The sequence below is a fragment of the Hypomesus nipponensis genome, chromosome 1 (genome assembly GCF_054491055.1).
Source record: "Hypomesus nipponensis isolate SF chromosome 1, ASM5449105v1, whole genome shotgun sequence".
Taxonomy (NCBI): Eukaryota; Metazoa; Chordata; class Actinopteri; order Osmeriformes; family Osmeridae; genus Hypomesus; species Hypomesus nipponensis.
In genome coordinates this window covers 3,097,501-3,120,668 of record NC_140361.1, presented here as the reverse complement: position 1 = coordinate 3,120,668, position 23,168 = coordinate 3,097,501, and the positions used below count along the sequence as shown (strand labels likewise).

At 51.7% G+C, this 23,168-nt stretch overlaps 1 protein-coding gene across 4 annotated transcripts in view; it reads left to right on the top strand.

Annotated features, from left to right (window-relative positions):
* The window catches only part of LOC146301856 (transcription factor COE3), a 91,030-nt gene that overhangs the window by 8,612 nt on the left and 59,250 nt on the right, over positions 1 to 23,168 (top strand). For all 4 annotated transcript variants that reach the window (XM_084700204.1, XM_084700264.1, XM_084700149.1 and 1 more), the window contains exons 2-6: positions 2,740 to 2,896; positions 6,278 to 6,341; positions 7,422 to 7,477; positions 9,631 to 9,704; positions 14,057 to 14,125. In XM_084700204.1, coding sequence (XP_084556330.1) covers positions 2,740 to 2,896; positions 6,278 to 6,341; positions 7,422 to 7,477; positions 9,631 to 9,704; positions 14,057 to 14,125 — 420 coding nt within the window. The remainder of the gene's footprint in view (positions 1 to 2,739; positions 2,897 to 6,277; positions 6,342 to 7,421; positions 7,478 to 9,630; positions 9,705 to 14,056; positions 14,126 to 23,168) is intronic.

Genomic DNA, 23,168 nt, shown 5'->3' with positions numbered 1-23,168 from the left:
ATCCTGTCCTGAAATGACACACTGTGTGTCTGTGTTGGTGAGCCACAACACCTTGTTTATGATCGTATTTTTAGGGAATAGGTCATCGTCTGATCAGATTTGATATTAAACTCCAGGTGTTAAAAGCAGCCCATTCACTTGGAACCATCATGGTAGAACCTACATGGTTAAACCCCGATGGCGGAACCCTCACGTCAGAACGTGGAACCAGCATAGCCTGTCCTGTCTCCGTGGGCAGCAAGAAGCTGTCAGCTCCCGTGTGTAACCGGCCAATCAGACGACCTCCCTGCGTGTGACGTCTGGCCTCACCACGCCTGTGAGCGCTTCTACACGCGTGTGACCAAACTTGCCTGTCTCTTATATAGTTAGAGTCAGTGCCGAGAGGTAACAGGCCTGTGTCCACTGAGCTGTAAGTGAGTGTGGCTGCAATTAGCATGATTGAAATAATAACGCTAATAAGCTTTGTGAGGGGACGTGGAGAGAAGGTAGAACATGCTAAGACTGGCTCTGCCTCCAAGGTGCTCTCTAGACTCCCTCTTCCGCTTCCGCCGGAGCAGCCCGGGTGACGGGGACACCAGGGGGGGGGGGGGGGGTAAAGAGGGTTTGGTTTTCCGTCAGGAAGTCACGTGAATTTGACTGAGACGTAAATCAAGCGCTGGTGAGGCGGATAGTTATTTTTTCCCCACCGTACTGCTTTAAGAGTGTGCTGGGGTGAGGTGTGATGCAGATACAAATCAGTATTATTTAATGTCCTACATCCGTGTATTGTACACCGCTGTAGATACAAGAAGACGAGGATCGATACTTTGTCCTCGGGCAATGCCTGATATTCCGCGCAAAACAAACGCTGTCGTCCGTATAGTTCATCTTTTTGTCTTTAGGAATCCGAATCTAGGAATTAAGCTTTCAACAAACTGGGCTACAAATGAGGCATTAAGCATTGGTAATAGGAGAGCAAAAAGGTCATGACTGTGTTAATCTGCTGTCTGGGGAGTAGAACTAGGAGCACAGAGAACAAAGCAGGCAAAATTCCAAAAACAACCTCGACAAATGCTGCACATTAATAAATATTTATGCATAAACAGGCACTTAGATTCTTGTATTGATCATGTATTTGTGCACGAATTAATAGGAAATGCTAAGAAAAATCTGATTGAAATACGAAGTGTTTTGCATATGTTTTTATCAGCAGGCCGTATTGTCTGAGCAATTAACAGCATGTATTGCTGAACATAACTAAATCATTTTACATTGACGGCTCAAAATGAAACGATTAAATCAATAAAGCAGCACACATTTTTTTTCTCTCTACTACACACAATCTTCACAATGTTTTTGTTTTTCTCAGAGAAAGGCTGTAGGTATTAAGGTTTTTCAGTCTTTACAACAACCCAACATATTTGCCCTAAATCAGCTAGATAAAAACCTCTATAACAAGAGCTTAAAATTCTATAACTATAATAAAAAATAAAATCTCCGTCAACATTCGTATCCACACGCACATTTCAAGATTACGCTTAAACACAATCCCTTTCTCTGTCACCGTGTCTATTTTGTGTGATGTGTGTGATGTGTGTGTGTGTGTGATGTGTGTGTGTGTGTGTGATGTGTGGGTCCAGTCTGTGTGTGTGTAAGTTTGTCCACGTGTGTGCCAAAGTGTTCGGCTCCAAAGCGCGTTGTCCGAGGAGAGAGAGAGAGCGGGGAGAGTTTTGACTGACAGGTCAGAGGAGCCTGACGTAGCGATGCCAGGGCCCAGCAGCACCCTGGCGTATCTGGCAGGCGGTGAAGCAGATGCAGCAGTCTGGGGCTCCTCGCTGCAGCCAAATTCCAACTGTCGAGGTGGCCGAGGAGACAAAAGGAACGCGTGGCACACGTGTGGAAGAGATGAGGAGGCCAAATGTCTGCTGTTTGTCACCCAACGTTCCTCCTCCTCCTCCTCCTCCCTCGTTCTCACTCCACTCTCTTCTGTAGTTATGCATTAGTTATTGTTTTGAAAATAAACCATGAGTTTAAAGGCAGGCAGTGTAGGTGGGGATACCTGGATGAAAAAAAAAATATATATATATTGACGAGATCAATCAGTTGCAGTATTGTGAGAGTTGGTTATTAACACATGTTGTTCTTTCTTTTCTTCTCTCTTTTCCATCCCTTTTAATGTCACCATGCAAATGACCCCTCCCCCACCTCTCCTCCTCCCCCACCTCTCCTCCCCCACCTCTCCTCCTCCCCCCTTCCTCCCCTCCCCCACCTCTCCTCCTCCCCCCTCCCTCCCCTCCCTCCCTCCCCCACCTCTCCTCCTCCTCCCCCACCTCTCCTCCTCCCCCCTCCCTCCCCTCCCCCACCTCTCCTCCTCCCCCTTCCTCCCCTCCTCCACCTCTCCTCCTCCCCCCTCCCTCCCCTCCCTCCCCCACCTCTCCTCCTCCTCCCCCACCTCTCCTCCTCCCCCCTCCCTCCTTTTCCTCCCCCACCTCTCCCCCCTACCTCTCCTCCCTGTTCTCCCTCCCCTCCCCGCCCCACCTCTCCCCCCTACCTCTCCTCCCTGTTCTCCCTCCCCTCCCCTCCCCGCCCCACCTCTCCCCCCCACCTCTCCTCCCTGTTCTCCCTCCCTCCCTCCCCGCCCCACCTCTCCCCCCTCCCTCCTCCCTCCTTTTCCTCCCCCACCTCTCCCCCCCACCTATCCTCCCTGTTCTCCCTCCCCGCCCCACCTCTCCCCCCTCCCTCCTCTCTCTCCTGCTACAGTGGCGTGGGTTTGGCCAGAGCTCACTATGAGAAGCAGCCACCCTCCAACCTCCGCAAGTCCAACTTCTTCCACTTTGTGCTGGCGCTGTACGACCGGCAAGGCCAGCCGGTGGAGATCGAGAGGACCTCCTACGTGGACTTTGTGGAGAAAGACAAAGTACTAATAACATGCAAACACACATGAAACACTCTCTCACATACTGTACACACCTTCACACACAGGCACTCATATTAAACTGATTATAGTCATTCATGCACGTCAAACAGTATTTGTTTATGCAAACACACAAGTGAATTTATTTTTTGTATCTTATTTTCTAATCTTAAACTTATGATTAAACCTTAAAGGATTTCCTTTTCTTTACTGTCACAGCACAAAGCTGCTCTGCATCCAGCTCACACAGGCCTGCAGTTCCCAAGGAAGCTGTTAGGGGGCAGCATAGAGCACACAGCACAGGAGCGTCAATCAATAGACATTTATCATAGTCATACATACGTATCAATCCATACACCATCCTGGTTTTTAACTGCATCTGATGGGAATACAAATAAGTCATATTTTTTTAAATACACATACAGGTGCATTTGGATCCCTAACCGTGTTAAGATGTATGAGAAAGAGGATTGTCACAACCCTAGGTGTTTGGTGGTGCTGTTATACGATCGCACCAGTAGCTACGTTCTCACTCCAGCGCTCCTCCGTCAGCACTCTCCGGTCCGGCTGCCAGATCTACCTCCAGCTCCCAGCGCCCTGCTCTTGGGGGGTGGTGTTTAGTAAAAGGTTACAGCCAACAGCCCCGCCCCCTCCAGTCAGCGAGGACAGGGGCCAGCTGGCACAGACGGGCTCGCCCCTCCTGCCGCCCTCTCTGCCCGCTCACCTCTGCCTCGACCTCCACAAGCACCAGGGACAAAGCCCGGCCTCCTCCATCACCCTAGAGCACGCACCAGGGCGCTATGGCATTCTTAGAGCCTCCTGGTAGACACACAGAGAGAGAGAGAGAGAGAGAGAGAGAGAGAGAGAGAGAGAGAGAGAGAGAGAGAGAGAGAGAGAGAGAGAGAGAGAGAGAGAGAGAGAGAGAGAGAGAGAGAGAGAGAGAGAGAGAGAGAGAGAGAGAGAGAGAGAGAGAGAGAGAGAGAGAGAGAGAGAGAGAGAGAGAGAGAGAGAGAGAGAGAGAGAGAGAGAGAGAGAGAGAGAGAGAGAGGGAGAATGATAGATGGAGAAGAGAAACAAAGAGAGAGACAAATAAAGAAAGGACATAGAGAGAGAGAGACAGACAGACAAAAAGAGAGAAAGACAAAGAGATATAGAGAGAGACAGACTGAAAGAGAGAGAGAGACATATAGAGAGAGAGAGACTGAAAGAGAGAGAGAGACCTAGAGAGAGAGTGGTGGCTGGTCCCATTGCTGGCTGGTTGGGGAGGGACATCACATCAGTCAGAGAGTCTTGTCCTGGTCACCAGGCACCTGAGGCACTGCCACTCCTAAACCCTGTAACCATGGGAAACCCTGTAACCAGGGGGAACGCTGTAGCTAGGGGGAACCCTGTAGCTAGGGGGGACACTGTAACCATGTGGAACCCTGTAACCAGGAATAACCCTGTAACCAGGAGGAACCCTGTAAATAAGGAGGAACCCTGTAAATAAGGAGGAACCCTGTAAATAAGGAGGAACCCTGTAACCATGTGGGACCCTGTAAATAAGAAAGAACCCTGTAACCATGTGGGACCCTGTAACCAGGAGGAACCCTGTAACCATGTGGGACCCTGTAAATAAGGAAGAACCCTGTAACCATGTGGGACCCTGTAACCAGGAGGAACCATGTAACCATGTGGGACCCTGTAAATAAGGAAGAACCCTGTAACCATGTGGGACCCTGTAACCAGGAGGACCCCGGGAAATAAGGAGGCTCCAGAACACACGGTTACCTGACAGGCTTATTGAAGGGTAGTGACACATTAAATAGTTTACTCACCATTTATAATTCTAGTACATACTTTAACAAAAAATCATATTTATTAGTGCTGTCAGTTTAACGCGTTATTAACGGCGTTAACGCAAACCCAAATTAACGGCGTCAATTATTTTATCGCGCGATTAACGCTCTTTTTGGCCTAGCAAACTTTGTAGTTTTTTTCACATGCTGTTGCAACAACTACCGACGTTAGAAAAACTACAACACCACACCGGATCTAGCTAGACCGGAAACAAAACAACAGGCACGCCAGACACTCGTTTGGCTTGCGAGCTGGCTAAAGAGTAGTAGCAGAGCCCGTTTACGGATATTAGACATTCTCTGGTAGGCTAACGTTACGTTTTGAGTGGATGACGAGCGCGAGAAGCCGAAATGGATGCCAATAAGATTCTGAATGGAAAGTTTGCTTTTAAAAAGTTGCCAAATGGTTCTATTGACAAGACCAGTGATCTGTGTGTTTCGTCGTTGTAAACTGAGCTATCATCGCAGCACGTCCAGTCTGAAATACCACTTGATGGCCAAGCACACAGCTGATGCGAATTATCTGCCCCCTCGTCAAAGCCAGGCGATTGCAATGTTGTTTTCAATAAAAAAAATATTTGCACAAAGCAATCCGAACCACTTTTCTATGTTGATAAGAGCATTAAAATTTGAAAAGAGATTGGGACAAAAAGAAATCAGGGACATTTAGAATAGATAAAAATGTGCGATTAATTGTGATTAATCGCGAGTTAATGACATTAATCCGATTAATCGCGATTAAATATTTTAATCGTTTGACAGCACTAATATTTATATATGTTGGTTAGATACAGACTGTGTATAGTTTAAGACATGTATAGAACGTCATTTTATTTTTAATGAGTTTAGAGCAGGTGTGAGTTTAGTGATCAGGGTTGGGCTGAGAGTGCTGGCAGCTGGAGGTAAACATGTTTATGGAGATTAGAGGGCAGATTGAAATACAGCCTCACAGCATGGGCCTTTGGGGTCTGCAAAAACTCTGAAAACACGATAGATTTACTATTTCATAAGGCAAACCAAATCAGAGTTGGGATTTTCCTTCGGGTTCAAGGAAAAAAGATCGTTCTCCAAATACATATTTCCTCAGCAATTACACCCCCGCCCCCTCCACCCGACCAAATAGCACAAAATATATTTTATATATTCACGTGCCAGATCTGTCCTTTTAGATTACAGTCAAGCTGTCTTTACTTTACGCCAAAGTACAATACCACCTAAAATAAAAGTACTAAATTGCTTGTTATGGGATGGTTCCAGGATCCTGCTGTTCCTTCATTCAGCGTTAATCTGACTACCAGTATTTCCCACGGCGCTTGAGTTCCGATCAAGATTACGGCCAGGGTGTTCCAACATCTGCTTGGATTAAGACTTCGAGGTTGATAGGGTGGATTAAGACAAATGATTCTGAAATTACAAACTGCTCACTTGAGTATTCTACAACTCTGGCCGACGTTTCATCAACATGTAATCCCTGTCTGGGCACGGAAAGAGGGTATGCTTTAAATCTCGTTTTCTTTTTCTTTTTTAACTATATTATCTGTTTCAGGAATACAACGGAGAGAAGACCAACAATGGGATTCACTACAGGCTACAACTACTCTACAGTAACGGTAAGAAAACGTTGCACAGTAGAAGTAGCCTAGCCTATATTAACGTGAACTTGTTGCTAGACAAACAGTTTGCGCAAAAACATGGGATACACAAGATACAAATATATATTTAATCTGTTTCCTGAGACTTTCTGAGTTGTTCTGTAGTCTCAGTGGGTTTGGTAGCTTTATAAAGTTTAAGTGAGAACTGTATTAAACGGTATTAAACAGAAGTAAACTCGTTTTTAAGTAGGCTAGAATATGATAATCCTTAGGACATCTGGAATGATAGGACTCCAAAATCCCACACTGCTGACCGTCAGAGAATAGTTATTACAGCAGACGTGGGCATTAAAACACACAATTTGGCTATGAAACGCGATTTTTAACTTATTTAGAAGTTAGCTAAAGCAACGAGAATTCAAAGAGAACCCTCTTTGAAGTCTCCAATTAACAGGTGTTTCTTTTCCTCCGATTTTTTCCGACCGCTGCCCTGCCACGTTGGTTTCACAATTATGCTCCACCGCGGCGCAGCTAATAAAAAACAAGCAATCGTGATTGATATTTAATTTGTCCGTGAATGCAAACTCCTTGTTATCCTTGAGGAGAACAGTCAGTGCGACGAGAGGGTTGGGTGCAGTTTAAACCGGGTACGACATAAATAATCCAAAAACTCCAGAGCGTGCTTCTGTTTGTTTTTGCTGAAGGGGGTTAGTATTGCTTGGTCTAGTCAACATGACAAGCGCTACAGATGAAAAACACCATAAATACACTATAGGGACACACGTAATAACATAATTCATTTAGAGGACATCATTAGAATTATATTTTTGTGTGTGTAGTAGCCTGAAATAGCATTTCAAGAATGTCACTATTGTTATCACTAGATATATAAACTAATAAATTATTTAATAAGTATAGTCGGCTATATCTATTAAAATGTATTAATGGAGATATACGGTTGTACGGATTTTAGCCATTGGAACTATTGTATGTTGTATGTCTTGCTCTGGTAGCCAGAAGCTAGACTATCTCTGCCAAGCTATGTTAGGAGTTTTGGAGGAATACTGGATCTAACTGTGTTTCTGCTGTGTTCTGCAGGGATCAGGACAGAGCAGGACCTGTACGTACGGTTAATAGACTCCATGACAAAACAGGTAACTACACCTTATCTTGTGTCACACACTCACCTCAATCCATGTACCCCCCCCCCCCCCCACCCCCCTCCAGGGCAGTTAAAATTTACAGTCGAAGCTGGGGCCCAACATAGTCCATAATCTCCACCACGGTTGTGTCCGGTAGTTTACCGTCCCTCCAATCCCCGTGTGGACGTGGTCGCCGCCCCCTCGCTGTGTCTCCGTGTCAGGCTGTCACTGGTCGATGTGGCAACCAGGTCCTCGACACAGCGCCAGCCACGGAGACTGATCAATACCCCTTAATGTGCTGCAGCCACAGCAACCTGGAGACAATAATCCTGACAACATGGGGGGGGGGGAGGCTTTCTCTGCTTGCCGGTCAAAAACCTCCCTCCCTCCCTCCCTCCCTCCCGCCCTCCCTCCCTCCCTCCCTCCCTCCCTCCCTCCCTCCCTCCCTCCCTCCCTCCCTCCCTCCCTCCCTCCCTCCCTCCCTCCCTCCCTCCCTCCCTCCCTCCCTCCCTCCCTCCCTCCCTCCCTCCCTCCCTCCCTCCCTCCCCCCTCCCTCCCTCCCTCCCTCCCTCCCTCCCTCCCTCCCTCCAGCCTCTGCCCCCACACACAGACTGTAGTGGGGCAGACTGTCATGTTAGCCAGCAGACAGACAGGCCAGGAGGAGATGGGAGGGTCGATTGATCGCCTGTGTTGCGTGGTAAAACCTCTCATGCTGGGAAATGACCGTAGATGCCGAATCAGCTGTCATACCTGGTGTGTTTTTAAATGCCAGTGTGAAAAGGTTTTCTCTCATAAAATTGAGTCTTTTGGTTTGAGATTTAGCGTTTGATCCAGTTTTGATAGATGTGACGACATCCCAAGTCCTGCCATCCTCCTGACTTTGTGCTAGTTCCCCACACCCCTCTGTCCACACAGCCCTCTGAAGCCTCCAGACTGCCCTGGGTCTGGGGAAGGACTGGCCCACTTGAATCAGAAATGATGATGTATAAATATCGATCTGACACTCCCCCTCCCCGCACACCCCTGCTCTCCCCAACCCTCCTGGCCAAATTGGAGGATTTTAATATAGAGGGAAGGAGACAGGGTGGAATCAATAATGCAGAAGTGGTCGTTATCCTAAAAGTATTGTCCCCTTGGGGTGTGTGTGTGTGTGTGTGTGTGTGTGTGTGTGTGTGTGTGTGGGGGGGGGGGGGGTGACACCTGACTGTAAAGGTGGATGAGGTAGTGGCGGGTCACTGGAGAGAGATGTGTGGGTGGAGGTATGTGAGGTGTGTGTGTGGTCATACTGACAGACGGAAAGAGAGAGAACACAGGAAGGAAGAAAGACAAAAATATGGAAAAATAGAAAGAAGGGTGAAAGTGTGTTTCTGTGCTGCAGTGTTTCCTGTGTGTCTCTGAGTGTACAGCATGTGTGGGCACCCCCTCAGACAGAGAGAGGGAGAGGGAGGGAGGGAGGGAGGGGGAGGGAGAGGATTAGGAGAGGGGATGAGGAGAGGGTGTGCTGGAAAGAAGATGAGGAGAGGATGAGAAGGGAAGATGAGGAGAGGGCGAGGAGAGAGGGCGAGGAGAGAGGGCGAGGAGAGAGGATGAGGAGAAGGGGAGCTGAGAACAGAGGATGAGGCCTCACCTCTCCATGATCATCCGTCATCTTGCGGCGGGGATGACAGCTCTGTGGAAGCATGCCCAGGGGGCGGGCCTTGCTCTCTTCCAGAGCTACGGACCGCCATCTGGCAGGGGATTCTGGGAAGGATTCCGGGGCCGTGCGGGCTCCTAGTCTCTTTACAACAGTGCGCTGCCCTCTCCATCATCCTCCCCCTCCTCCTTCTCTCCCCCTCCCTGTCCTCCATCTCCCCTTCTTCCACCTCCTCCCCATCCTCCTCTTCCTCCCCCCGTTACCAGTCTCACCTCGTCATCTTCTGGGTTCCTGAGTTCCGTAGCCTCTCGTCCAGGGTTCTGTGTGACGGGCACTTCCGAGGAACAGGAGGTTGTTCCAGCGTGCTGGTGTTCCAGTGTGCTGGTGTTGCAGTGTGGTCTTGTTCACACGCCCACGCCAGCCCAGACAGGGTTGGGACGGCTGCCGACTTGTGTTGGTTCACTGCCAGACAGACTGCTAGACTGACACCCAGACCGCTGCTGATCTAAAGGCCTGTTCTGTGATTCCCTAGGCTATCCTGTACGAGGGCCAGGACAAGAACCCGGAGATGTGCCGGGTGCTCCTCACACACGAGATCATGTGCAGGTGAGTCCACACACTCCTCCAGGGTCAGGCCCTTATTAAGGAAACCTATTTGGTTTAGATAGAAGAGCCTGCTGTGCAATTATCTGCTCACAGTGTGACCCATGGACGGGGGGGGGGGCTGGAAGGATGGGGGATGTGTGGTGTGTGTGTGTGAGATAGTTGGGCACAGGTCTGTGGGGGGTTGGGTAGTTTCATTTGGGCCTGGTAGGTGTGTGTGCGTTGGTGGGGGGGGGGGGGGGGCGTGTGTTAATTATGCAGTGGAGGAAGTGTGTGTATATGTTATGTCTGACTGCGTGTGTGGAGGGCTGGGGGGAGGGGGGGGGTTCATGGGGAGTGCCATCCGCTGGCCCCCAACAGGGGCCTCAGCTGGGCCGAGGACATTGTGAGGGAGGAGAAGAGAGGGAGGAATACAGGGAGGAGAGAGAGAGAGGGAGGAATACAGGGAGGAGAGAGAGAGAGGAATACAGGGAGGAGAGAGAGAGGGAGGAATACAGGGAGGAGAGAGAGAGAGGGAGGAATACAGGGAGGAGAGAGAGAGGGAGGAATACAGGGAGGAGAGAGAGAGAGGGAGGAATACAGGGAGGAGAGAGAGAGAGGAATACAGGGAGGAGAGTGAGGGAGGAATACAGGGAGGAGAGAGACAGAGGAGAAGGCAGTAGTCTTCTCCAGACCCAACACTTCCCCTACACCCCTCCCACAGTCTTCACCCAGGCTTGAGAATGTCCCAACCCTAACCCAGCTGTTAAACTTCCCCCGCACACTCAGAACAGCCCGACCATCTGCATGCTTCAATATTAGGAGTGTGTGTTTTGTCAAGCTGTCTTGACAGGCTGTCTCCTGAAGCAGGCTGATTCCAGGCTGTTTCCTGAAGCAGGCTGTTTCGTGAAGCAGGCTGTTTCCTGAAGCAGGCTGTTTCCAGGCTGTTTCCAGGTTGTTCTCTCCTTCCCGTCTGATTATATGACTGTGTAAAGACTCCAGTTGAGGTACAAGACACTAGGATTGGTGTGTGACCTGGTGTTTAGGACACAGGGGGTCATCTCTGTGTCATCCCCACATCTCGTTCCTGGCCCTGCAGACATGTCACAGGGTGAGCTGAGGGGACTGTGGGCTCTGACTTCCCAGTGAATCAGTCGAACCATCGCCGTTCTCTGGACCTGGCTGTGAGAATGACTCTTTGTCTCCTCAGAGATCCCAACTCAGATAGCAGCTTCATTTTCATAATGACGCTTCAGTGAGAGACGTCATGATATGATGGAGGGTGATTATTAAGTAGCTGTCCCCTGATGAATGGTGTGTTTCCATTCACTAATGAGTAAAGGATGAGACTGACACTCCCTGTGTTCATCTTCTCTCTCTCTAATTATCTCTCTCCCTCTCTCTGTGTTGCTTGGTGTCCCAGGTGAGGAGGAGACTGAGGTGTCTTTATTTTGGCCCTCGAGGTGTTTCCACCTGGCTCTGAGCAGAGTAGAGACAGGGTAGATACAGGGCAGAGAGAGAGAGTAGAGACAGGGTAGATACAGGGCAGAGAGAGAGAGAGAGTAGAGACAGGGTAGATACAGGGCAGAGAGAGAGAGAGTAGAGACAGGGTAGATACAGGGCAGAGAGAGAGAGAGAGTAGAGACAGGGTAGATACAGGGCAGAGAGAGAGAGAGTAGAGACAGGGTAGATACAGAGTGACCTAAAGCATTTTAACAACAAAGGACATAAGTTCATACATCCATCACACTGTGTAGTGTTTCTTCATCTGTTGCTAAGTTGAATGGATGTAAATAAAGATTTCTAGGAATGGGACTGTGGATTCCATTCTACAGCGATCTGTGGCCATCATCAGCTTGCCGTCGGCCCATTCTTAAACTGGAAGCCCGCGCTTCCAGAACCTCAACCGTGGCACCGGGCAGTTGGGTTGGCATTGGCCTGTCACAGAGGACCGGGCCTGGGCACGGTATAGCCAGCCCTGGGCCCTGGGCCCTGTGTACCAGCCTGCCTGCCAGCAGCTGGAGCAGGGCTGAGAGAGAGAGAGAGATAGGGAGAGAGAGGGGGAGAGAGAGAGAGAGAGATGGGGAGAGGGGGAGATAGAGGTTTGCCATGCCTGCCACAGGCGTCCTCTCCCAGCCAAGCAGACTGGCACAGTGCTCCAGGTCTGGCCGCTGCCCGCGCACACAGACTCCTGTGATTACAGCACTTGCCCTTTGAAAACAGGCCCTGTATTCACATCCATTCACATTCCCTCCCAGTCTTATCGCACCCCTGTGATTCCACACACACTGTGTTCCCACTTTGAAGCTAGTCTTCACGTTCCTCAGGGACACGCTGAAGACCAAGTGGTTTTTTTCTTCATGTGTCTGTGTGTTTTTTCTCTCTCTTTCTTTCTTTCTTTCTGTAAAAGCAAAGCTGTGATAGTTGAGCTTTGACACACTGAGGCAACCTTTTTTTGTCGCTTAAGTAGATTCCACTTGTGGGACGACATTTGAAGTGTCTTTCTCTGGCGAGAAGAGAGACGGTGGTAATGATGCTGTTGTGACCGGCCAAAACTCGTTGTCCTTCGTTGGCAAGAACGTCCTTGCCAGGCACACTGGCGGACTTCCTGTTTCCCTACCGACGAACGTCGCAGACGGCTTTTTGTGCGTGTCAGCCGACGACACTTCTCACAATCTCTCTGCGGATCTTTCTGGACTTCCCGGACACTCCTCCGAAGCTTGAGGAGCACTTCAGCCCCAAACAAGGAGGACCGGCCGGTACCAGCGCAGGCAGGTCCAGCCAGCACGTCTGCAGCCACAGCTACTCCCAGACCTGTGTTCTCAGTCATTAGCTAGCCTGCTGCCAGCCCGGGGGGAAACGTCATTAAGGCGGTATTGTGGACGCTCAGCCAAGGTTTGTTTTTGTCTTTGGAAAGGGGCCCTGGGTCCCTGGAGGGGCCCAGGCCGGGCTCATGGGGTCCAGTTTGTTTGTGACACTTCTTTCGCAGTTTGAGGAGGTTGTCACCACAGCAGTACCAGTGGGTTTCCAATGCTAATTGGTCTCCTGGAACCTTCGCTAATGGTTCCAAGTAGCTGGGGGAATAAATTATTGTGGCGCGTTCTATGGCAACAGTCACACACACGCACGTACGCGCACACAAAGAGCAGTGTTGAATAAACACGCGCGCACACAAAAAACCTAGAGCTTATATTATGTTTTTCTCTACTTAGAGATCAAACAGTGTGATAAATGATTCATAAAGCGGGTTCATTTGGCATTCTCTGGCTCCATTTGACACTTGTTTGTCAAATGGCAATTTGATTCAGGCCAGCATGGGGTGGGTGTAGTGGGATAATTGGTCTTCACTCCGTCTTCAGTATGATTAATGTTTAAGAATCTCCGGTAGAGATGAAGATGACTGTTATAATGACACAATGCTATCAAAACTAGGAGAGCTCATCCCCAAACCCAAGTTTTGTATATATATATATTTTTTTAAGGTGGCAACGAATGTGATGTCACAGTTTCATCATTCTAAAACACCTATTGGAGATTGAGTGGTGAGGGTGTAACCACCATATATACATGTGTGACATTTAAAAGGATACGAACATGATAATTTTTGACAAAAGGTTTGATCTAAATCACTTAGATCTCTTTCTGAACAAACATACTCGCTCTCTGTTGTACGGCAGTGTTGTGAAACTGGTCCAGACAAACCCCTCATCACCTCTCCCTGCCCACAATGGCACAGTGACCCGCCACACAATTTGGCAGAGTTCTCTCTCCAAACCCCACCGACCCCGTCGTCCCCTCCTCCTCCACCCTGATCCAACATGCCTCCACACCAGCATTCAGGAAGGGCCAGGGTAGCACAGGTCTGGGTCAGGGGGGTTGGCACAGGGGGGGCATGGTGGCACTGCCGGAGGATGGGGGAGGAGGGCGGGCTGGGTGGGGAGGGGAAGGGGGGGGAGGAGAGGTGTAGTCCCTGCTTCTCTGGATGCTGTCCAAACTGTCAACGGAGAGGAGAGTGACCTTGGCTGGAGCACAGCCCAGCTGGGAGGAGGAGGGGGGGGGAGGGGGGAGGGGGGCATGGTGGCTCTACCACACGGCAGCCAGCCAGCTCTCCTCTCTTCCTCTCTGACTCTCTGCCATCCCATGCCACGTCCTGCCCACGGTCCACAGTCAGAGTCCAGCTAGTGATTGTTGTTGACCATGGAGAATCTTTCAGTCAGGGTATCTTTCAGCCCTCTGAACCCTGACGACTCCTCAAAAGTGTGTCTTTACGTGTGTGTGTGTGTGTGTGTAGGGGTGTTTGCGTGTGTGTGTTCGACTTAAAGACAGCACTCTGCCCAGTGTACTGCAGGCTGTAACAGTGTGTGTTTGTCTTCCAGCCGGTGTTGTGACAAGAAGAGCTGCGGCAACCGCAACGAGACCCCTTCTGACCCTGTCATCATCGACAGGTAGGAACACTGCTCCTCTCATCTTTCCTCCTCCCTCTCTCATCTTTCCTCCTCCCTCTCTCATCTTTCCTCCTCCCTCTCTCATCTTTCCTCCTCCCTCTCTCATCTTTCCTCCTCCCTCTCTCATCTTTCCTCCTCCCTCTCTCATCTTTCCTCCTCCCTCTCTCATCCCTCCTTCTCTCTAATCCCTCCTTCCTCTCTCATCTTTCCTCCTCCCTCTCTCATCTTTCCTCCTCCCTCTCTCATCTTTCCTCCTTCCTCTCTCATCTTTCCTCCTTCCTCTCATCTTTCCTCCTTCCTCTCATCTTTCCTCCTTCCTCTCTCATCCCTCCTTCTCTCCCATCCCTCCTTCTCTCATCCCTCCCTCCTCTCTCTCTCTTAAGAACGTCACAGTCCTCGTGGCTTCACACATGCTCTGGTACAACTCCCCTCAATCCAAACTGCCACAGACACTCTACTCCAGCTTGTGGTCAGCCCCCCCCAAGATACTGTCACCTGACAGGTGGCTTGCTGCTGTCTTGGGAGCAGGGCTAGTCCTCCACCTCAGGCTGTGCTGCTGTCTGGGTGCTGCAGCCTGGGCACCTGAAGTCTGACGCAACTCCAGCCCAAACACCTCTGTCCTCACCCCTGTCCTCACCTCTTACACAACACAGCTGGCATATTCCTGTGCACACCACACCGTGTACAAAAAATACTCAAATACCTTTATTACGAAATCAATTTCACGATTTTTTTCTTTCTTTAAACCTTGAACACCCAGAATATGCTGTGCCCTTGTGTTCTCTGATGCTGTGCGTTTGTTGGGGGTGGAGGGGGAAGTTCATGATGTGCGGCTGGAACGAAGCCTTCCGTCCGCTCGCTCAATGTCAGCTGGCCCTTGAGGAAGCGTGTGACTGCCCGCCTCTTACTGGCTGCGCGGTGCTGGCATGAAGCAGTGACCCCGTCCAGACAGCTAGCGGGGGCCCGAGAGGGCACCAAGGTCATTACCAAAACTGTGTTGGCTCGTTAAGGACAGCTTGGAGAAAGGCCAGGGGAAAGAACAGCCAGGATGGAAGTGACCCTCCCAACACACACACACACACACACACATTCACCTACACACACACACACACACACACACACATTCACCTACACACACACACACACACACACATTCACCTACACACACATTCTCACATTCACCTACACACACACACACAAACATGCATAGTCACGCATACTCACACACACACACACACACACACTCATGCACACACACGCACAAACACACACACATACACACACAAAATGTCCTCCCACCTCATGCTTCCAGGGAGTGTGTGATAGGTGTGACAGTAGAGATGGTGTCATCCTCCCTGTTTGAGGAACAGGAGGAGACAAGAGATGCTCACGATGAACAACCAAGAGTTCAGTTTCTGTTCTGATTAATGAGCTGATTTTACGATAGCCATACACACACACTGACCTCGCGCACACACACACAGACACACACACAGACACACACACAGACCACACACAGACCACACACACACAGACACACAGACACAGACACACACACAGACCACACACACACGCACTCTCACACACATTCATGCATACATACTAAATTCACATCCCTTTATTTGCACACATTGCCATCACCATCAATTATAGTTGCAAGTACATACACACATTTGTGTGCGTGGGTGGACCCCACCCCCTGCTCTGTCTCTGTGCTGTGTTAGTTACCCCCCCCCGGTGCCCCCCGCCTCCCGGTGCCCCCCGCCTCCCGGTGCCCCCCGCCTCCCAGTGCCCCCCCGCCTCCCGGTGCCCCCCGCCTCCCAGTGCCCCCCCCCCTCCCGGTGCCCCCCCCCCCCCTCCCGGTGCCCCCCCCCTCCCGGTGCCCCCCCCTCCCGGTGCCTGTGTTTAGCATGGCCAGCTCCAGGGCAGTGATTTACAGGAACCCAGGCCGCACCACTGCATTTTAGCGCCCTATTAAGAGATGCAGGATTTATGGCCACGCCGCCTTAAGCCCCTTAAACCAACAGATAAATCAGCGAGTCCGGGGTGGAGGGGTGGGGGTGGAGGGTGGCTATTGGTGACCCATCATGCAAATCTCCCCCATCAGTGGCCACTGTAAAGCGCCTCGATTCACCGGCTCCCGGCTCTCCTCGCCTCTGTTGTTTTCAGCGCCGCCCAGGGGTGTAAATCTAAAACCAGTCCGGCCCTGAGTTTCTGGCTTGCTTTACAGATCCCCCCCCTAGTAAACACTATTCCATGCAACTCATTTGTGCACACACACACACGCTCACACATAGTCACACACATATATACACTCAAAGACACACACACCTACACACACCTACACACACACACACACACACAAACATCTAATGAGAACATGTGCAGCTGCAGGTGTGTATTCCATTATACAAGTGATATATGAGGATGTAGAAATACATCATTTAAGTCCTATAGAAACCTCAGTCTCAGTTCTGCAGTGTGCTCTGCTGCGTCACTCTGTCTGTCCAACATGTGACCCCTTAGCACGACATGCTGGCAGCTCACTTACACGAGCACATAAGACATGCATCCCACCAGCATTAAGGATTGGTAGATCATACATTTGGACGGTGATTTCACTCAAAGGTCTAACCGGCCAACCAGGAAGCATTTCGTTTCCTCGGCTGTCAACTAATGGGCAGAATCCTGCTGAGCGGAGCAGAAAGCCACAATGGCCGAGGTGAAATATTAAGAGTCAGAGGGCTGAAACAGGTGTTATTACAAGTTAATATCGCAATTAGACAGCCGGCCAAGCTGCCCGACTAGGAACATAAATTTCCAGAGACTGTCAGAGCTCACAGGGAACCGAGGTCTAATTACCCAGGGTGCACCTCTCAGCCCCTCCCCCCTCCCCCCCGTCCTCCAACATCTCTTACTTTAATGTGGACAGGACATGGAAGTCGCGCCCTCTCTCCTCCCCCCTCGCTCTCCTCTCTCTCACCTCGCTCTCTCTTCCCTGTCATCTGAGGGGGGGGGGGGAGAGACGGGGGAGATGGAGGGTGGCCTCTCGCCCCTCCGACGTCCCCCCTCCCCCTTCCCACCCCCCTCCAAGCTTTTACCTGTCTCTTAATCACCCGCCAGGCCTGGATAGAGGGACATTTGGGTTGGGCCATCCCTCTTGCTCGCTGTTACAGGAGTCAATGGCTTCTAAACTGTCCATCTCTCATTGGACCACAGGAGGAGTGGCCTGGCACTGTAGGACAGTCACTGTGAGATGTTTCATACTGAACTGCATCTAGGAGAGGGAGAAGGAGGGTGGAGAGAAGAGTGTGAGGGAGGGAGAGAGAGAGAGTAAGAGGGTGAGGAGAGGAGGGGGTGAAGAGGTGAGGAGATGAGGGGGTGAGGGTGTGAGGAGATGAGGAGGTGAGGAGATGAGGAGATGAGGGGGTGAGGAAATGAGGAGGTGAGGAGATGAGGGGGTGAGGAGATGAGGAGGTGAGGAGATGAGGTGAGGAGGGGGTGAAGAGGTGAGGAGATGAGGGGGTGAGGGTGTGAGGAAATGAGGAGGTGAGGAGATGAGGGTGTGAGGAGATGAGGAGATGAGGGGGTGAGGGTGTGAGGAGATGAGGGGGTGAGGAGATGAGGGTGTGAGGAGATGAGGGGGTGAGGAGATGAGGGGGTGAGGAGGTGAGGGGGTGAGGAGGTGAGGGGGTGAGGAGACGAGGGGGTGAGGAGGTGAGGAGATGAGGGGGTGAGGTGATGAGGGTGTGAGGAGATGCGGGGGTGAGGAGGTGAGGGGGTGAGGAGGTGAGGAGATGAGGGGGTGAGGTGATGAGGTGAGGGTGTGAGGAGATGCGGGGGTGAGGAGGTGAAGGGGTGAGGGAGTTATCAGCCTCTCCGGACCCTTCAGCCTATTGATCGTCCGAGCAAGCCCATTGGGGCTGACCAGATTAAGAGTATAGATTTACAATAAAAACAGGACATCACTAGGCAGCCTGGCTAAAATTGAAAGGAGGAAAAGAAAGAAAAAAAGAAGTCCTGGAATGGCTGTGAGAGAGGGAGGAGGCAGAGGAAAGGGTTGTCACACAGGAAGAAGAAGCAGGAGGTCGCTGCAAGGTTTTATGGGTAATTTGTACGGGGTTATGTATGTGGAGAGGGGTGGCGGCGGTTACAAGGGTCCAAGTGCTGTGACGAGATTCCACGTCTTGGTTTTATGTGGGTTATTGAAGGGAGCTCTGATCTATAGAGAATGTTTTAATGCCTTTTTATGGGCCTGACAATGGAGGTCAGCTGTTATGGGCAGTGCATTGTGGGTAGTGCGTGACATTGCCTGTGTTTGGGGATGTAATGGTGCTGTTGGAGGGCCAGGGGGTCGGGGGGAACGTGGCCATGGTGGGACCAAGAGGTAGAGGGGGTAGAGAGGGGGGACAGAGGGGGTAGAGAGGGGGCACAGAGGGGGACAGAGGGGGTAGAGAGGGGGACAGAGGGGGACAGAGGGGGTAGAGAGGGGGGACAGAGGGGGTAGAGAGGGGGGACAGAGGGGGTAGAGAGGGGGGACAGAGGGGGTAGAGAGGGGGCACAGAGGGGGTAGAGAGGGGGCACAGAGGGGGTAGAGAGGGGGTAGAGAGGGGGTAGAGAGGGGGACAGAGGGGGTAGAGAGGGGGGACAGAGGGGGTAGAGAGGGGGGACAGAGGGGGTAGAGAGGGGGGACAGAGGGGGTAGAGAGGGGGCACAGAGGGGGTAGAGAGGGGGCACAGAGGGGGTAGAGAGGGGGCACAGAGGGGGTAGAGAGGGGGGACAGAGGGGTTAGAGAGGGGGGACAGAGGGGGTAGAGAGGGGGGACAGAGGGGGTAGAGAGGGGGCACAGAGGGGGTAGAGAGGGGGCACAGAGGGGGTAGAGAGGGGGGACAGAGGGGGTAGAGAGGGGGGACAGAGGGGGTAGAGAGGGGGTAGAGAGGGGGCACAGAGGGGGTAGAGAGGGGGGACAGAGGGGGTAGAGAGGGGGGACAGAGGGGGTAGAGAGGGGGTAGAGAGGGGGCACAGAGGGGGTAGAGAGGGGGCACAGAGGGGGTAGAGAGGGGGGACAGAGGGGGTAGAGAGGGGGGACAGAGGGGGTAGAGAGGGGGTAGAGAGGGGGCACAGAGGGGGTAGAGAGGGGGCACAGAGGGGGTAGAGAGGGGGGACAGAGGGGGTAGAGAGGGGGGACAGAGGGGGTAGAGAGGGGGGACAGAGGGGGTAGAGAGGGGGGACAGAGGGGGTAGAGAGGGGGCACAGAGGGGGTAGAGAGGGGGGACAGAGGGGGGACAGAGGGGGTAGAGAGGGGGTAGAGAGGGGGGACAGAGGGGGTAGAGAGGGGGCACAGAGGGGGTAGAGAGGGGGGACAGAGGGGGTAGAGGGGGGGCACAGAGGGGGTAGAGAGGGGGCACAGAGGGGGTGTAAAATATGGATGGGGGACTGTGGGTTGCTCCGGTGGGGGCCTGGTGTCCCAGCTTAATTATTCAGGATATCCTTTTCTCCCACTGAGGGCAGGACCACTGCTGCCTTCCCCAAGCTGGAACATGCAGGGAGACGGGGAGACAGGGGGGGGAGACGGGGAGGGGGGAGAGAGCGCGGGAGAAGGAGAGAGAAGGAGGGGAGGGGGTAAAGAAAGGAGAGAAAAAGGGAGAGGGGGATGTGAGGAGAGAGAATGATCTCTGAACACAAGCGTCAGAGACCAGTGATGTTTTTGTGAGGTTTGCGACGGCATCCCAAATGTTCCGTTTTGGTCTCTATGAAAGTAGATGTCTTCCCTGGTAGATTTTGCTTGTGTGTATGTGAATAGCTGTGTTTGTGTGTGTGTATAATATATTTATGTGTTTGTGTCTGGGCTACCCAGACGACCTTGAGGACCACTCTACAGAGTAAAGATGGAAATATCAGCACCAGTGTTTGTGGTTTACCCCCCTTGCCTTTCAAGGGGGTATCTGTTCCAGCATGTACACAAACACACACACTCTCACACACACACACTTACGCTCTCACAAACACACACACACGCCAAGCACAGCAGCTTCCCAACCACATCGAGTCCAGGCCACAATCCCACTACCCCAGAATAATCTGATCTCTCTGGGTAGAGAGCCACCGCAAACCTCCTGGTTCCACCTTCAAGCCTGGAGCTCTCCCTCTCCTTAAACTTTCCTCAAGCTCAGAAATAGCTCCGAGATTGACCTCTGACCTGCAGGGCTCTGAACCATGGAACCATACCAGCTCTTGAGAAAGTTGCGTCGAGGAACACCATTTCAATATTTCAGTGTTATTATCCATACAAAAGAGAAACTCTTCAGATCTATTCACCAGCTGCTTTTACGTCCTGCAAGCCCAAGGCTGACCCTAGACACAGCCTGGGCTCTCTCTCTCTGTCTCTCTGTCTCTCTCTCTCTCTCTCTCTCTCTCTCTCTCTCTCTCTCTCTCTCTCTCTCTCTCTCTCTCTCTCTCTCTCTCTCTTTCACTGCCTTTCTCTGCCTCTCTCTCTTTCTCCCTCTGTCTCTGCCTCTCTCTGCCTCTCTCTTTCTCTCTCTCTCTCTCTCTCTCTCTCTCTCTCTCTCTCTCTCTCTCTCTCTCTCTCTCTCTCTCTTTCACTGCCTCTCTCTCTTTCTCCCTCTCTCTCTGCCTCTCTCTGCCTCTCTCTCTGCCTCTCTCTGCCTCTCTCTCTCTCATCAGTCATCAGATGGTTTTCCCGCCCTGAGAGCCTCCTGTGAGAGCGTCTGTGTTGGGGTGTGAGCTGGCAGCGGGAGGGAACAGAGGGAGCCTGTTCCTCTCCCCGTCTCCGTGTCTCTGCCCTGGGGCCACACCCGTCTGGGTGGGTCCATTAGGCCCCGCTGAAGCCTGGGCCCCCAGCACAGCCTCAGGCCAGGGGGAGTTGATGTAATCTGGGCAGAAGTGTGCAGTGGCCCGGGGTGCTTTGAAAAGCCATTTAACCAGAAGGGGAAAAGGTATCCCTCTTTCCTGACTTGGCTGGGTGGGTTCTCATGATGTCATTCCCTGTCGTCTTCTTGGATGTGTGATATCTGATCAGGACGTGGTTGATGATTTTGAGGTGGATTTTATGTTTTTATTTAGCAGATGATAGAGAGGCTGTGTTTACCAGGAACAGTCTGTGTTTACCAGGAACAGTCTGTGTTTACCAGGAACAGTCTGTGTTTACCAGGAACAGTCTGTGTTTACCAGGAACAGAAACTTTGAACTGCAGTGGTCTGTATGAGCAGACTGAAATGAGTGCGAACATTCCCCCAAACCAGCTCCTCACCTCCTCACCTCCTCTCTCAGTCCCAACCTTCAGCAGAGGTTGGGTCTGTCTCCAGAGACCCCAGGTGGAGAGCTCATGTGAGGGGGCATGGGAACCAGGTGAACGCCCCCCTCCTCCATCCCTTTCCTCCACCTCTCCATCCCCCCCCCAGCCACCCTCCAAGCATGGCACCTTGCTAAGCCTGCCTCCCCTTCAACACCTGGCTGCCTGTCACTAATACTGCTGCCCCCCCATGCCCCCCCCCCCCCCCCTGTGAGACAGAAGAGATCGATCCAGTCTTGTTGATCCTGCTGTTGACAGATCACTGCCTCCTGGGCCTCTCGCAGGGCTGACCCAGGGTGGGGTGTAATCTGCCTGTGTCAACAGCAGCCCGGGAACCCTAGCAGCACGCCCTGCCTCCTCCGACTTTGTCCGCTCTCATCCCCTCACCCTGCCCTCATCCCCTCGCCCTGCTCTCACCCCTCATCCTCCCTTATCCTTTCACCCCACCCCTTCTGACTTAGTATCATCCCCTCACCTGGCGTCCCAACGTCCCTTCACCCTGCTATCATCTGCCTTCACCCTTTCACCCCCCCCTCACCCTTCCCTCATCCCCTCACCCAGCCCCTCCATCATCCCCTGGCCTCTTGTCCTGTCCTCCTCTCCTCCTCAACCCTGCCCCGTAATCTGCTCTCTAGCCTTCCTCTCTCTTCATCTTCCTCTCTGTCACAGTAATCACCCGAGTGTTTCCCCAATTAAGATTGCACCCATAATAGCCAACTATATATCTCTCTTCTTCTCTCTCTCCCTCTCTCTCTTTCTCTCTCCCTTTCTCTCTCTCCCTCTCTCTCTCTTTCTCTCTCTCTCTCTCTCTCTCTCTCTCTCTCTCTCTCTCTCTCTCTCTCTCTCTCTCCTTCTCTCTTTCTGTCTCTCTTTGTTTGTCTTACTCCCTCTCTCATTCTCTCTCTCCTCTCTCTCTCTCTCTCTCTCTCTCTCTCTCTCTCCTTCTCTCTTTCTGTCTCTCTCTCTGTTTGTCTTACTTTCTCTCTTTCTGTCTTTCTCTCTCTCTCTCTCTCTCTCTCTCTCTCTCTCTCTCTCTCTCTCACACACACACACACACACACACACACACCATCTTTATCAGGAATATGAATGCGATGCGGCTAATTAAGGAATCCCATCCATGCTCGTAGCAGATGTGTGAAGGTGGCTAGCTAATTTCTCAGAGGATAGCAGCGCTCCAGACGCGGCCATGAAAGGCGAGGTTTGTTTGGCTGTTGTTGATCCGTGAGGTGCGTCTGCTGGAGGTGTTGATGGGGTCAGGTCTGCAGAGCAGCTCTTCCCTGGCTGCTTCCTTCTGAACACTGACATACAGTGAACGCTCTCCTCACCTCGCACTCCTTCCTCTCTTCAGGCTTTCTGGTTGTTCAGAGCTGTTGCAGGATCGGCCAAGGTTTCCCAAATAATGACTTTGAGGACCAGTAATCATCACCAGAGAACGATTTCATAGCCTCACGCTTTGACGTTTTTGGGTGCCTCCAAACCCGACATTTTCCCAACGTTTAAACCGATTTCTATCCTTCCATCCTTTCAGACTGCCAGACTTTCACAGTCCCATGACTTCCACCCCAGTCGGATGTCTAGACTTCCTGTTGCAGTTCAAAGCCTTGGTCTGTTGTCCAAGAAGCTGCATAACCACTCAGCCCCCATAGCTGAGAGATAAATATTCAGCTCTTTAAGTGTATCTGATGGTAAACAGCTGTCGGGTTGGGTTTGGGAGGCCGGTGTGTGTGT